The sequence below is a fragment of the Trachinotus anak genome, unplaced genomic scaffold, assembly GCF_046630095.1.
Source record: "Trachinotus anak isolate AG129_WGS33_773 ecotype Australia unplaced genomic scaffold, CSIRO_AGI_Tana_v1 ptg000021l, whole genome shotgun sequence".
Lineage (NCBI taxonomy): Eukaryota > Metazoa > Chordata > Actinopteri > Carangiformes > Carangidae > Trachinotus > Trachinotus anak.
The window spans coordinates 3,359,527-3,374,918 of record NW_027273872.1 but is presented as its reverse complement, the minus strand read 5'-3'; the positions used below and the strand labels follow the sequence as shown (position 1 = coordinate 3,374,918).

At 39.2% G+C, this 15,392-nt stretch overlaps 1 protein-coding gene across 2 annotated transcripts in view; it reads left to right on the top strand.

Moving 5' to 3' along the window:
- The first annotated feature begins 5,369 nt into the window (after nucleotides 1-5,369).
- Nucleotides 5,370-15,392, top strand: part of tnmd (tenomodulin) — a 52,959-nt gene continuing 42,936 nt past the window's right edge. Inside the window, exons 1-2 of one of the 2 annotated variants that reach the window (XM_071458038.1) lie at nucleotides 5,370-5,976; nucleotides 9,143-9,277. In XM_071458038.1, the coding sequence (XP_071314139.1) occupies nucleotides 5,596-5,976; nucleotides 9,143-9,277 (516 nt within the window). In that variant the 5' untranslated portion in view covers nucleotides 5,370-5,595. The remainder of the gene's footprint in view (nucleotides 5,977-9,142; nucleotides 9,278-15,392) is intronic. The other variant, XM_071458037.1, reaches the window with a different exon arrangement.

The window sequence follows — 15,392 nt, the reverse complement described above, 5'->3', positions numbered from 1 at the left end:
CCGAGCCGTCGTTTTTCACTACTGGTAATCGAGTGTGAAGTGGAACTTGTAGGTTGTGAAATTGTGCTTTTAATAAACTGGAATCACTTTAAAACATTTTATCAAAGTATTTAGCTTTTGCTTTGTATGCCATCTGAGATGATATGAAAAAAAACAGACTGACAGGTGGTTTGAATAAATGGGCTAAACATAGGTGTGCTTAGAAACTGTATCCTTTGCTCCCTGTCAAGATAAAATTAAACATGCATCATGTGTTTTTCATGTCTTGAAGCAGGAGAACAGGTAATATGCTATAATAAAGATACTGTCAGTGGAGAATGTGAACAAAGCGCTGTGGTTGATAATGATAGAGATATGATGATTAACTTCATACAGTGGGTGACACATACACCACAATAAGGTACAAAGAACACATGGTGTACATGGAGAATAGTCAGATAATGATACTTGAGAACAAACTGAGATACTGTGTAAGTGAAACATTATATAATGGTTGGTCCCTTGATATGTGTCAGTCAACAGAGTGACCACTTTCTTAATGAGTTCACTCTCAACTAGCTGACAAGCAGCGCAAAAAAAAATAACCGTTCTATGACTTAAATATCAGGTACTATCTTAAGAAGGGTAAATGGTCCTTCATTCATCCATTCATTCAACCTTTAACAGCACAGAGGTCCACTGAGAGCAGTTTACCCTCTTTTGCTTTTGGGCACCGTAAACAGGGCAATAAAACCAAAAGCAACAATACAGCAGTAAGACAAACATTAATCCTCACAAAACTGCAGATAAAAGATAAGGATAAAATGGTGAAAGGGTATGAAAAAGAAGTCAAACCAGCATTAAGTTAAATTTGAACACAGCAATATGGGATATGGCCGATAGTTAACTTTAATGATCTGCAATTCACTTGGATGTAAAAAAAAAAAAAAAAAAATCTGCCAAAGAACTCAGGTGCTCCAACTTCCTACTGTTGTTTTATTCCATCTGAACAGAGCAAAGATTTGCTTACATCTAACTTCATTACTCCCAGATGATCTGACCAATATTTACCTTTCATAGGGTGATTAAAAATGTGAACTGGTATATAATATAATAATAAAATGTAATAATAAAAACGTAATTAAGAAGAGACTTTGAGATACTAACATATAATTATTGACTGGTCCTCAGTTCAGAGTTATTTGGGGACTTTTCACTAAGTTCTGATTTGACTTTTCTTTACTTGCTCCTCAGTAACTACTCTGTGCTTTGCTCACCTTATTGTAAATCATTACAGTAAATTTCAAAGTTTGCTCACCAGTTAAATCTAGGATTCATATTTATTGGTCTCTTAAGTCACTAGCTGGGAGACATTTCCTGTTTTGAAGTGTTTCATTGAGTGTTCCCTCACAACAGGCATGGGTTTTCTTTGAACTTAGAAATGTTTGTTCTTTTAGTTTGATCCATGTGGGAGGGTGGCGCATTTGAACTTCAGTCGCACCAAATAATTATACCTATACACCTATACCTAAAGGACAATCTAAAATTAGCATGTTGTGCTCCCAAGAATGAGACTGTAATGGGAAAATAAGAGATAACCAGAATCAACTCTTTGAAAAGCTCAATATTACGGAAAAATCAGACCAGTATCCTACAAATCACATCTATATTGGACGGTTATGCAGCTCACGATTTATGTTCAGTGGCAGTGGAGGAAGTAGTGTGTCCTTTATGTAGTCAGGCAGAATGTAAAGGTTGGTTTGTGGTCTAATTAATGTGCTTATGGTGAGAACTGCTGTCCAACCACAACATCAAAAGCGTTTATAGGCATCCTGATCTGAATGGCTACACTGGAAAGTGGAAAAAGCCAGCTGTCATGGAGAGAGGGGAGATGTGACGTTGTTGAAATATGGGGATAACGGTGCAACGTTCACAGTCTGTCCAGGAAGACATTCATATTGTTGCACTCCATTCTTCACATCAAAAGTCCCACAAATAGTTGAGTAACAAATGAAAAAAGAGAGATAAAGGCAGAAGTTGAATCCTTGGCTTGTCTCTCACCTCCTCACAATTAAAGACAATCACAACATGAAGTGGATGTGAATGTCTGAAATTACTGAAATGTTTAGACACAGAATTCCCCTAAAGAAGGAAAAGGTTCGGGGATTCCAACAAGAACTCCAGACAGGCTATAAAGCTAAACTTAGGGGTGTGACGGTCAGGATAGTGAATGTGTGTGTAGCGTGGGAGACCTACACTGCAAAAGGTGAGAATATAAAACTGTTGGTACTGGACATAAAAAACTGTTGGTATTGAATGTAATCCAGGGTGTTGGAGAATTGTCCGATGCCGATCTTCTCTTCTCAGAGCAGGGTTGGAAAATAAAACCTAGCTGGTGCATTTTTAGCTCAATCATTATGTGCCTGTATTAACACCTGAAAAGGTAATTTAAAGATTTAAACAGCAGGGCATCATGATGTGTTATACCAGCACTACATCCTGGGTCTGACTCCTTCCCATGACCTTCATCATAGTATGTCATCATCATATTCTTTCTCTCATCATAGTCTTTTGGGTGTCGGACTTCAACAACTCCCAGTTCAGATGACTCATAGTACAGACTGCAGTGTGGTGTATAATACTCTCCTCTTTTGAGCTGAATGTACAGAAGCTGGAAACAAACCTTGACTTACAGACTGGCAAAGTTACTAAAAAGCTAAAACTTGTTTACAAGTCATGGGTTGACCAAAACCGATGAATATCAACCTAAACAAACCGAACAAAAATGAATAATGTTAACTTTTCCAACACAGCTCTGACCAAAGGGAAAAGGGAACTGCAGGTGTGATCACACCTTCCCTGAGTCACAGTGACATTTCCAAAAACTATTAATGGCACTGTGTACTATATGTATGAGGGAAATAACTGAGAAGCATTGGATGGCATTATTAAGCTTGCCAAGAGCTGTATAAAGTTCTGAGGGTGTCATTATTTGAAGAGCTCCAGTTTCCTCATTTGTTATTTAACCCCTCCCATGTGGGTCTGTGAAACTGGTTCAGGGCTAATTGCATTCAAAACAAGACTAGGACAAAACCTCCCATACAACTGGACTGTGCCGTGGACTATTTAGATTCAGCCTGTTTTAGCCCTTTATCTGTTCACTCCTCTCCTACTAGAGTATTTCAATCAGTTTAGCATTGTGTTTGTTCCTTGCACAGTCCACTTTAGCTGCCAAAATACTCTGGAGAGGTAAAATTCAGTCATATTCAATCAAGGTAACCATCTCATCTTTCACCTCTCTCCAAAAGGTTTCTATCTCTGCTCATTTACAAACCATCTGTGCATATGTGCCAATTCCTGAATTGCATTTGAGACATTTAGGAGACCTTGGACCAAGCCTGCCTCTCAATGATGGTATGTAATGAAGCCTGTGTAATATTTGAAACCTTGTCTCTCTATCAGTATTACAATTTAGAATAATAAATGTGTCTAAAACTGATGCTTAAATATTTTCTTTTATCTATATCGATGTGCCACTGCTTTCAGGGGTGTCAGTAGAATAATTAAAGATTAAACCAAAGGTTTTATCAACGTTAGAAACCTTTTTGGTATGGGCTGTTTAAAACCTGCTTCCAAGAAAATAACATTTGGAGCCCGTATGTTTTTTGGTAGGTAATGTCCTATTTGTAAATAGCAGAAAATATGAGCCTGTTGTGAAGAATATTTACTCTTCAAGACTTTGAATGACTCCACTGTTTCTTCTTCACAGAGTCTGATAAGCTGGTCCAGACCCTTTTCCTGTTAGAGCCTAAACACTAAATCCTAGCATGAGGGGGGGAATCTGGATTTCTCCATATGGGAGCCAGAAGTGAAAAATGATTTTTAACTTTGAAACAGACTTTATTCTATGTAAATAGCGTTTTCAGAAAAATAAAGTTATTTGTATAAAGGGGCAGTCCTGTGGTGTCAGTAGACCAATAACCCTTTTTACCATGCCAAATGAATCCTGTAAAAAATTTATATAGATTTATAAAAACACTGTTGAGAGTTTCTAACACCTGTATTGGGCACAACAACCTAAGTAGTATTCTCATTTTGAGCACATGTATCCTGTGTAACCAGGAAACCAGTTTGCTTCCCTACCTACGCAAGTCTTCTTTAATGTGTATTATAATTGGTTCAAGGTTAAACTTAACCTCTTTTCAAAAAGGACCACTTCCTATTCTAAGGTATGTTTTTTCCTAGCTAGCTGGAGCAGAGCCTGCCACAGCACCAGTGACCATGGCCTCTGTTTTTAATAAGTTCACCTTAAAACCTGACCTGAGTCCAGGTTGTTATTAACATTTGAGTAGACCTGGGACGGTAGTATCTATCTCAAGTCGAACACTTGAGTCTTTAGTGATCAACTTGATGTTATGTTTTCACTTTCCCCTTGAAAGGAGCTTTTATCGCAGACACAGCAGCATGATCAGACAGTTTTATAGCAGTTTGTGATGAGCTCCTCAGATGACATCCATATGGTTGTTAAAGTCCTCCTCCACTCCATAATGTGTTTAGCATATTTTGAGTTCTTTGGATATTGGAGCTTTACTCAGGCTGTTTTCCAACAAGTCCTCCAAACTAAACAAGGTTGCTTTTCCCTGCCCCTGGATATGACCCATAAGAGGGCAGCAGACGCAGGTGTATCAGACTCTCATCGTCATGGTAACAATGATAAAACCTGAAGGACTTTACCAGCAGCAGGTGTACCAGACCTTTCCAGTCATAGCAAGAATAATGAACACACAGTTAAAAGTGTGGAACAAGGTATGGCACAAAAATTTCTTGGTTAGGTTTCGTAAAAGATCGTGTTTCAGATTAAACTAAGTTTTTTATTTAGGTTCGAGGACCTTCATCATTGGTTACATTAATAAACGCACAGTTAAGGTCAGACAGGAAACAAACAGCCGCCTCCTGCATCTTTTGCTCCCATTGTACAGCCACAAGAGGTCATCTAACAATAAAACTTTTTTTCTTTTGAAACGTTGTATTGATATATTTTTTATTACCATTGTGTGTTCATAGCTTGTTTGTCTAGTTTGTCAAGGTGTGTAAGGCTTCAACTGATTCTAAATTAGGTGACTGCTTGTCAAAGGGGTTTCAAAACCTCAAGCCCCACACATAATCTGAAAATTGACTTTTAAATGAAGTAGGAGAGATCTCATGAGTAGCAGTTAAACTTATGAAATGATTAATATTTGTATAGGCAATGTGTGAGAAGGAGTAGTTGTCATTTTAAGAATTTAATAAATGTTTCCAAACCTCCAGGGATCTTTAAACTTATTTTCATCGGATTACAGCCTTTGCTGCATCTCTCTTTTAGTTTTGTATGTGCACAAGTGCAAATTCTCTTCATTTTATAAGGTTGATACTTTAGTTATGCTGCTATTCATCATTTCAGCTTTTGTTTTTGTGCTTTCCTGTTTGTTGTCAAGTGTGAAGCCTGAATGTCTGAGGAACAAAAGCAGTACAAAGGTACTTAAACTCCTTTTGATACTTCAGAAAATAGGAGTGAAAAGATCAGTATCTGCAGTATAATTTTGTTTCTTTTCTTTTTTTTTTCCACCTGCAAACTTTATGTCCCCTGAACAACAACCTTTTGAAAGTTGTGAACCACTACAGTATTTTCATCCTTGCATAGTATGTAATTTATTCAACAGAGGGTTTGTCTTTCAGTCTGAATCCATTCGTGGCTTTCCACCTTTGAAATGGGAGCAGGCAGGCAGGAGAGACATCTGCTTTGCTTTTAATGGGTATCACAAATGTTTCAGTAATTCCACTCCATCTGAAACTTCCCTCCCCTTCAGCACACTCCCAAATTGCAGCTATGGAATGACTCCTTGCCTTGCAGAGCACTGGTATTTTCCCCAGCTAAGAGGATCGGAAAGATTCCTCCTGAGTGCTTGCATCATGGAGGCTAGCAGTCAATCCAGCAGTCAGCAGATTCTATGGAAAGATGTGAGTCCATTTTTTTCATTTTTGTGTGTGATTTATTGCACTTAAATTAACTGCACAAACAGTTCAAAATAAAATCCACAATTTATTGTCTTTATAATTTCTATTATAATACCAATTTTAGTCACTGCAGAGAACAGCTTAATAAATGCAGTGTAGGTGGCAGCAGTAGTGGTTTTAAAGGTGAAAAATAAATCCTGTGATAACTAAGTGCAAGCTTAAGTAAAATATGTCAGAAGTCTATCTTTTTTTGAAATCAGAAATGAGTGCCATTTGGTCTCTTGCTGACTGAATTTTAGCAGAACAGTAATTTTTCCATCTAATTCCTTTTGGCTTTTCACCTCAGCTGCCCTCCTTTATTTCCACTTTTATATTCAGTCTCACCTGCACCATTGTATTTGCTTTATATCTTTATATCCTTGCTTTTCACACTCAAGCAGCATTCAAATATACACCAAGAGTTGTCTTTATTTGAGCCTTTATTATTGAAGAGAGGGAGAGGTGGGATTTTTGACTCTGAAATCCTTCTTGTTCTTTCTCTCATATTTTACTTGTTGCAGAACTCGCAAAAACAACAGAGCAATAGGGATAAATTCCTCCACAGCAATGTGTTATCTTTTTATATGTGTATTAAAAAGTAATCTGTTTTACTGTCCATCAAAGTAAAGCAACTGTTCCAGCAGATACTTATTATAAATGCAGTGAATGCTATGGATGGAGGGTTAGTATAGGAGTGGAGTATGATTAAGAAATCACCTGTGGTTTCTTCTTTCTGAAGGGTTTTGCAGGAATTTAAATGTCTATAAGAGTGCACCCTGGTGTGATAAACTACAGCCTCTGCTTGTTGGTTATGCTTCTATTTTTTTCTGCTGTTTTCTCAAAAAAGTGCTTCTTCCTTGCATGATTACAGCAGGGGGCTCCAGGCACTCTTCCTCACAAAGCTCAGGGCGAATTGCCAGACTGATTCTGAACTCCTAAACCTTTTAACACTAGTTCTTGGGTGCTGCACACTCAGACTGCTCACTGTGGCTCCATCCGTGCCTTTGCTCCTGTCTGTCTCTCAATCCCACCTCCTTCCTCTGAGTATTCGATATTCAAAGCACAGGCAGAGAGAGGTTTGTCCTCTACTTAAGTTTCCACTGCTTATGCAACCTGCCACAGGAGAGCAGAGGATTTCAGCCACCTTTTTTTTTTCCCTCCTCTTCAGTCTTAGAAATTTACAATGTAAGGAATTTCTGGCTCTGATTGTGGCCCTCTGTTTCTCATCATGCCTTACAGTACTTTGATGTGACTCAAGCTTCTGTGGCTACTGTCTCCTAATATGTCACATGCAGACTGGTGAGAACAGATTTCATTAATGGCAAAGATGTGGTTAAAATTTTTAGGTGGATATTTTGAACAACGAGTCTTCTGTTCATTCCCAACGTCATGCTGCTGATGCACTTACCAAACAGACATTCAATCCATATTCAAAAAGGACACAGTTTAAACCGGTGTACAGTGACTATATTAGTCATGCCACTGACATACTGCAATTTTAAAATATTAAAAAGGATATCAAGTATATTTTTCAAGAGTATTTTGGATAAATATTTTAAGTTTAGTTAAGTCCAAAGGTCACAAAAATATTATTCAAAAATAATTTCTACATATTACACAAAGAAGTGAGCATGTTGAAGTGCTCTTCAGTCTAGTGCAGTTAAACTAGGCTGCTTTATCATTTTAAAAGAAACAAAGATAAGCAACATCAATTTTGCTAACTGAAGTTGGTCCAGTTTTTTTTTTTTTTTTTTTTTTTTTAACATATCTGCTCTTCTGTTGTCCTCTGAGACCTTCAAAAGTGGCCCAGTGTGAATAAGAAGCTTTCATTTTCTCCCTGCTGGAGCCCTGGTGGAACAAAAGGCTGTCTTTATTAATTTGTGGCCCTAAGCTTGGGGAATTGACTACAGCAGGCAGAGTTTTAATTTGAGGAAAAGTTTAATAAATGTAACCTTTCTGTAACACTTGTAGCAGTCTGTTCCTGCGCCTGGTGTGGGGATGGTTATATTTTTGTCAGTGGATAAATTTTGCCAGATCAAATGGCAGCTCTTTGGATAAAATGCAACGCTGATGATAGGGGGCACTGAAAAGAAGAAAATCTAAATTTAGATAGATATGAAGAAATGATTAAATAAAGGACTATTTTTATATTTTAAAAAAAATATATGCTTTAAGTGATGAACCTACAGAGAATTATCTCCTTAATCTGCAACTCGCCTCAGGTTTTCACAGCTTTATCCTCAACTCGTCATTTTGCTTCTGTCCCTAACTTCACTATTTCGGTAAAAAATAAAAATAAAAAAATATAAAAACCCACTACTACCTGCCCACACTACCTGCTCAGAACCAAACAGCAAACAGACCCAGTTAGAGATAAATAAGCATTTAGCAGTTAAAGAGCCAGATATCTCCCTCAGGAGTTGGTATGAACCAAATACAGAGATAAAAGAAAGTGAATATTTAGTGAATGTTCATCCACTGCCCCTAATTGGCCAAAAAAAATCAATTATCACAGGCTTAAGCTTTTTGCCGAGAGTTACATGAGACTATCAACGCCACACTCACATCTGAGGGAAACAGTTGGAATAGCTTAGTTAAAAGATTTAAGACCCAGCTAACCCGATTCTGCCCAAAATCTGCCTAGCAGCACCTCTAAAGCTCACTTATTACCACATCATGTATTATTTGTCTAATCCATACAAAAAAAATGATGTAAAAATGACGAACTACCTCACATAACCTACCTTACCGTGACCTTTGAGATTTCAGGAAATGTGCTTGACCAAAGTTAGTTGACAGGATTGATACAACTGACCTACCTGCTAAGTGTGACACTACAGCCAGTTAGCTTAGCTTAGCATTAAGACTGGAAACAGAGAGATAGAGTTAGCCCGGCTCCGTCTGAAGGTAACAGAATCTGCCTGCCAGCACCTGTAAACCTCAAGTGCTGATTTGCGATCTTGCTTTGCAGTCTTTGTGCTAGGCTTAGTTAGCGGCTCCTGCTAACTCCTCATATTACTGGCATGTAAGTGCTACCAATGGTCTCATCTAGCTCTTGACAAGAAACCAATAATGGTTTTGCAATGTGTAAAGTAAGTGTGTTTTTATTTTGTACCTCTATTGTTTGCAGGTCGAGGTGGTAAAGGAGAAAAAGGCCAAGTATCACACCTACCAGCGAGTGGCACTGGTTCTGGCTCTGGTCTTCCTTGTTCTGTCTCTCTGTGTTTTCAGCCTGAGGTATCTGTGGAGCCCCAGTCTGGGGAAGGTAGGCCTGTTTTTTATCACCTGTTTGCTAGTAATCAGACTTATTGCCACTGTCTGTGAAGGAGTAGTCTAGATGAGAGACAGATGAAAGACACGCTGGGTTTCCACATCAACAAATCATACAGGTTACATCAAAGGAAGAAAAAATGCACGAGTGAGGAAAATGGATGGCCACACAAAGAGCCAGAGGCAGTCTCTGCAGTCTGTATTGTATTCTACCAGATTAAAAGATGTGTGGGCCATGGAAGAGACAGCTGTGTTTTGCTCTGCTCATGTTTTGGCTGTCAGATCTGTAATTTCACGAATTCTTGGACCAAACCACAAACCACTTTTTACTGCTGCAAAATGTTGGCTTGCTGCATTTGTCTACTTTCTGCTTACATTGTAAACATCTTCTCACAATGATGTGTCCTGATAACTCAAAGCTGACCCTAATTGCTGTTGACCAGAGTGGCTGCAGCAGGACTGAAACCTCTTGGCAATGTAATTGGGATAAACTCTTGTCCTGGCAATTCATCTTGTAAAATCCAATTCAATCACATTTGATGGAGAACATTTTCACTACTTCCTTTCCCTTGATTTTCCCAAGAGGCCAAAAAAGCTAATTTTCCCCGAGCTGGAGGGAAAAGTACATCAATAATTTCACATTCAGAAATTGGATGCTGTATACGTTCTGGGCACAGTTTCCAATGAGAGAGAATAAAGTGATGGTTAAACACGAGCACATATATTTCAAACCTGAACGTATAAGTCTGCTTTGTCTATATTGTTAACGCCTGAGGTGAACAGAGGGAAATATACTGTGAAGCATGGAGCTTGCTGTTATTACCAAAATCTTTGTTACAGCTTACAAACATTAACTCAGAACACCCTCTGCCACTGTTCTTCTTTTCTTTCTTCTTCCATTAAGATACAAATTTCAGTCGCCAACAGTCACTTCTAAGCTCCTGTTAACCAAGGTTCATCCGCACTTCCTGTGTAGATGGTATTGTCCACGTTCTCTCCCTTCAATATGAATCACCTTTGAGCCATCTCCTTTGTCCTTGTTAAATATTTCATACCGGAGGTAGAGCAGTCATTATTTCCACTTTAATAAGCTGTGATCATTCTCACGTGGCACAAAATGTGTTGATGGCAGAGGTTGCCCAGGCGATGAATATCAAACCTGCAGACCCTGGGTTTTGCTTTAATGGGGTCTTGAGGGGGAGGCTCATTCTCGGGCCCCCACATCAGCGAGCGAGATGGAGCCACTTCAAAGGAGTATCACCTGTCAGTCAGATGGGAAGGAAGCTCCCACAGACACAGTAGGACAGTAAAACTCAGGTATGTATTCTCAGCAAAACTCTCCAGGGGCTTCTCTGCAGGTGGAGAAATGGGTTGATACAGTCGATGGATAGATGGAGGGATGGATTAATTCTCCTGCATTAATGTGGCAGCCAGCATCTTGTTTGGTGAACGGGTGTTAGGTGCACTGCAGCAAGACACTTCTTGACTCACCAGCTAATCCTGAGCAGCGTCTGGCACCTACATGTATAGACTCTGGGCAGCAGAGCACAGCAACTGAAGCCAAGGGAAGTGTACATAATTTATTTCAGGAAACAGTTGTGTGTGGGGGGTTGTTTTTTATTGGAGCACAAAGCTTAGGATTTTGGTGACTACTAAAATTCAACTCAAGTATAGTGCTTTTGTCAGAGTCATCAAACATAAGGAACATATCAGTCTTGATACAAGAGACGTACACACAGTATGTTCTCCATGGTTCAGTTATGTCCCCAGCTCCAGGCTGCTCAGACACATCAAAGATCAAATCAAGATTAACTGCAGAGCCAATGTATGTGTGGTCCTTATGTAAACATTGTGTATCTTACAGACCAGAGGAGGAAGGAATACTGAGATCTTTCACTGAGGTAAAAGTCGTAGCACCAAAGTCTAGAAATGCTGTGGTATGATAAAAAGTCATGCTTTCAATTTTAAACCAGTAAAAGTACAAAATGATTACCGTCAAAAAATAGTTACAGCACGAAAAGTAGAAATGTTCATTATGCAGAACTCAGAATAGCACATATTATATTAAGTATCAATAATTATTGATTAATTAATATTCATATTGCGTAAATACTGCAGCTGGTAAAAGTGAAATTCATTTCAGTTACTTCATACACTACATACCGCTGGGTAGTGTGCTGCTTTAAACCAGTAATAATAATGTAACCTTATTCTAGCAAATTTATAAAACCATTTGAATTCTATTAAACAAGTTGAAGTTATGACCACAACAGCAGAATTTTTCACATGCTTTAAGAAAATAAGACTTTTAGGACTGAATAACAGACAAAAATGACTTGGTAAGATGAAGATTTGCTAATCTACAAAGTAAACCCAGCAATCAGATAAATCTGGTCAAAAGTACAATATTTCTCTCTGAAATGAAGCAGATTAGAAGTATAGAGCAGCAGGAAAAACATATTAAAGTGGTAATCACTGAAAAGGTAAAGCTTTGAAAGTCTGCAGGAACAGATTCAGAAGTGAAAACCAAGTTTGGAGATAAAATTCCTAACGTGGTCTCTTCTCAGTTTGAAATCATACAGTTTCCTCCAGCTGCTTTGACAGATTCTGAGCACCGGAGAATATGAGAGGTGCATACCGGCTGTTAGACTCAAATCTTTTTCACAGTTAAAGGCAAATGAAAAAGGAGGTGGAGCGCACTAGGAGGTAGTTTAACGTTACTTAGAAGGTGGCGCTGAACAGTTTGACACTTTGCTTCCAGGTTTAACACAATGGATTCCCTGCATTCAGTTGGACTTTTCATGACAAGGATACAAACCAAAACTGACAAATCTGAGAATCAACAGCTTTGAAATCTAATTACCAAAATCATTGATTAAAAAATTAGTTCTGCTCTTAAAACTCAGTTCTTGTATTTGCTGAAAAATCCACTACGTGCTTCAATTAGTTTTGTGCTCAATCAATAGTTAAACTTATGTACTGCCGTTACAAACAATTACTAAAAGCTGTCAGTCAACAATGACGCCAACACACACACACACTCACATTACAGACTTACATTATATCACATATTAGAGAGACCTTTGACCTCAGCTTTCTAATTAGAGGTCAAAACCACAGCACAAATTCAGCCACCGACCCTTCTCATCCACTCTCACAGATCACCAAAGCAACGTGACCTCACGCCCCCGGAGTTGTATAAATAACCACAGAAAGGTAATTTGCTCTGTGCATTGTATTTCAATATGACATGATACCCGCTCGGGATCTTCTTTTAATTACCTGCAAACATATGTTGTTACAGAGGCCTGGGGAAAATACTTTGCAATCATTTTCACTGCCTGTGTGTGTGTGTTTGTGTTTGTGTGTGTGTGTTTGTGAGGGCGTTGTTGCGCTTGTATGCATGTGATTGTGTATGCATCAGTGTGCTTTGTGTGTTTCGGTGTGTAGATTAGGTGCCCCTGCGTTCTCTTTTGGCTTACGGCAAATTTCTGTTTACTATGTGCTCATTATTGTTCTGGGCCACAAGTCTCACTGGGGGATTTCGCCTCCTTGTAAATTAATCCTCTGTTATTACCAGTTTACATCAGCAACTCCATGAAAATGGAATCTGGCTGGTGAATCCAACGGAAAAGTGAGAATAATTTGCCATGACGAAATTATTTTCAAAAATTATTTCAGCAGAAAAAATTAAGTCTGCAGTCTGCTGTGTGTAATGTTTGTAGAGTACAGCATCCAAAATCTAAATTTTCATATCATTAGATTTGATGTATTTGGAGCCATTTTTAATTCATGAGCCACTTTGAGCGAGATTATCTGCAGACCAGCAGCCAGGCACACAGTAATTGTGAACCTGTAAACACTGTAAACCGGTTTTTCTGGGGGTACCTTGAATAGCTCACAGGTGCTGTTGGGCTGTGTGGCAAAACTGCCTGAGAAATACATGAATGTCATGCCTGAGGAAAGTGCTCCATTATTCAAGCTGAAATTGCATTGCTCACCTTGATGCCTTCCCCTCCTCAGTCCCAAGGTAGCTGCTGAGTTGTCGCTCCTGGTGGCCTCTTAAAAGGCCTCACTGTCAGGACCAGCTTCTTTAATGAACACTGCCGCGCCTGCTGCTTTTCCACTGGTCACAGGTGTATGGCTTTTCAAGGCCTGGTCCCCTTTGTTTATTTATTGCTCGTAGGCTGTGTATACCCAGCAGTCCTCTCCTTGTCGAGATGTCAACGTGCAACAGGGGAGGGAGAAACAAGATTTGATCATATGATCTGATCGTCCTGTTGTGCAGATGCTTTTTTTTTTTTTTTTCTTAGTTTGTCTCCAGGAATAAAACGTGACATGCTAACTTCTCCTCACACTGTTTGTTTACTCCGTCTTGTGTGGAGGAATTACAATTCTGGGAGGGGGGGGGGGGCAACAGGGCTTATCAAACAGCTGATTTGGCGGGACCTTTTCAGAGGCCCCTCAGTCTATAATCTTTGCTGATTTTACACGTCAGGCTCATTCATTCATTCATTAGCAGGCCGGTGTCCAGACGTGTTCCTCCCTGGTTGTAAAAGAAAGCCGCTGTGGGCCTGCTAAGATGATGCATTATTCTTTCTGCTCGGGGAACAGTCAGGAGGAGGGAGGGGATGCAGACTGGGAAAAACAAAAGGGAGCTGTTTTAGTGGAGTGCCTGAGGTAGGAAGACTTCATGGCGGTTGTGGCACATTGCCTTCTTTTGAGCCGGTGACTGCTACAGAGAGCGTGACAGCACTGCAAAGCCCACCGGGAGTTAGTTATTGTTCCATAAAGCATTTTAGTTTGTCTGTGATTTTCTTTTTAGAAGCTAGAACACATGGGTGTAGGACAGATCTGCATCTTAATTGCCAGTACTTCATTTTGCCAATCCACCAGCAGCTCATGTGCAGCATGTTGTATGTACAGTGTGGTGTTTAAACAGACACAAATGCTTGCCTTTTTTCTTTTTTTTTCCTTTGCAGACTCCATTTCTCTCTCCTCTCTGTCTCACCACTGTGACTGCCAAGTAGACTCCTCTGCTCTGTTGTACAATTTAGAATGTGATTGAGCTTTCACATCCACTTTCACTCTCCCAGTAAGTCTGCGGCGCTTATAGCCTCCACTTGCATTCACAGCCACGAAGCTGAAGCAAAGAAATGAACAGCAAACTGGAAATGCTCAGTTCATCTGTCCCTTCTCAAGACATTTGAGACTGCGGATCAAAAAATGTTGCTACCTTGTTGCTATATAGTCTGATGAATGATGAGTAAATCACTCCTGACAGTCTGCTCTGCTATATATCTATCAGCAATTAAAAAGTTACATTGACTTTTAGTGAGTTTGCCCCATTATTCACCTTGCTCAATATCTGAGTAGAGAAGCGGCATCTAAATCATCCTTGCAGCTTTCTGTCTGGCACTCAGTCTTACACTTCATGTTAAATAACCTCAGTTGATTATTCTTTTTCTAAATGTGAGAGAATGAGAACTCGTGGCAGCTCTAAAAGTTGGAATGTTAGCTAATTTTAATGACATGCATCTAGCCCTACCAGGCTTGTTAAGGCTTTTTTTTTAGGTTGGTGAAAAAAAAGAAAAAAAAATACATGAAAAATCAGCAAAAATAACACACTTATAAAAAAGGAGCTTTCATCCAGTGAAACGTCAAGTGCTTCCAAAGGAAGTGAGCAAAGTAAGGCAGACAGCTTTGTTTTTAGAGCTATAATGAACCTCATTAATGATGAGATATTGATTCCAGATGTCATGAATCCATAAGTGACAGAATCAAAAATGACATGCTGACATAATGGACAATGCAGCTAGTGGGTCCTTCTACTGTGATTTCATTCTGGTATCACCTTAGTTAAAAAATAAAAATAAAAAAAGGAAAAGGCAAGGACACGTCACTGAAGGAGGGGTACAGAAAAACACTACATTAACAAAGGGCTTTTATACCAAGGATGCCCTGTGGTTTCTTCTTGTAGACAAACACAGTTTGCAGTACACTGATATATTGCATGACTGCATAACACCCCACCCACAGTGGTGCGTGAGTTAGGTTTTTGTGCCTCATTTTGCCTGTACTCGCAGAACACAGGACACAAACAAAACAAA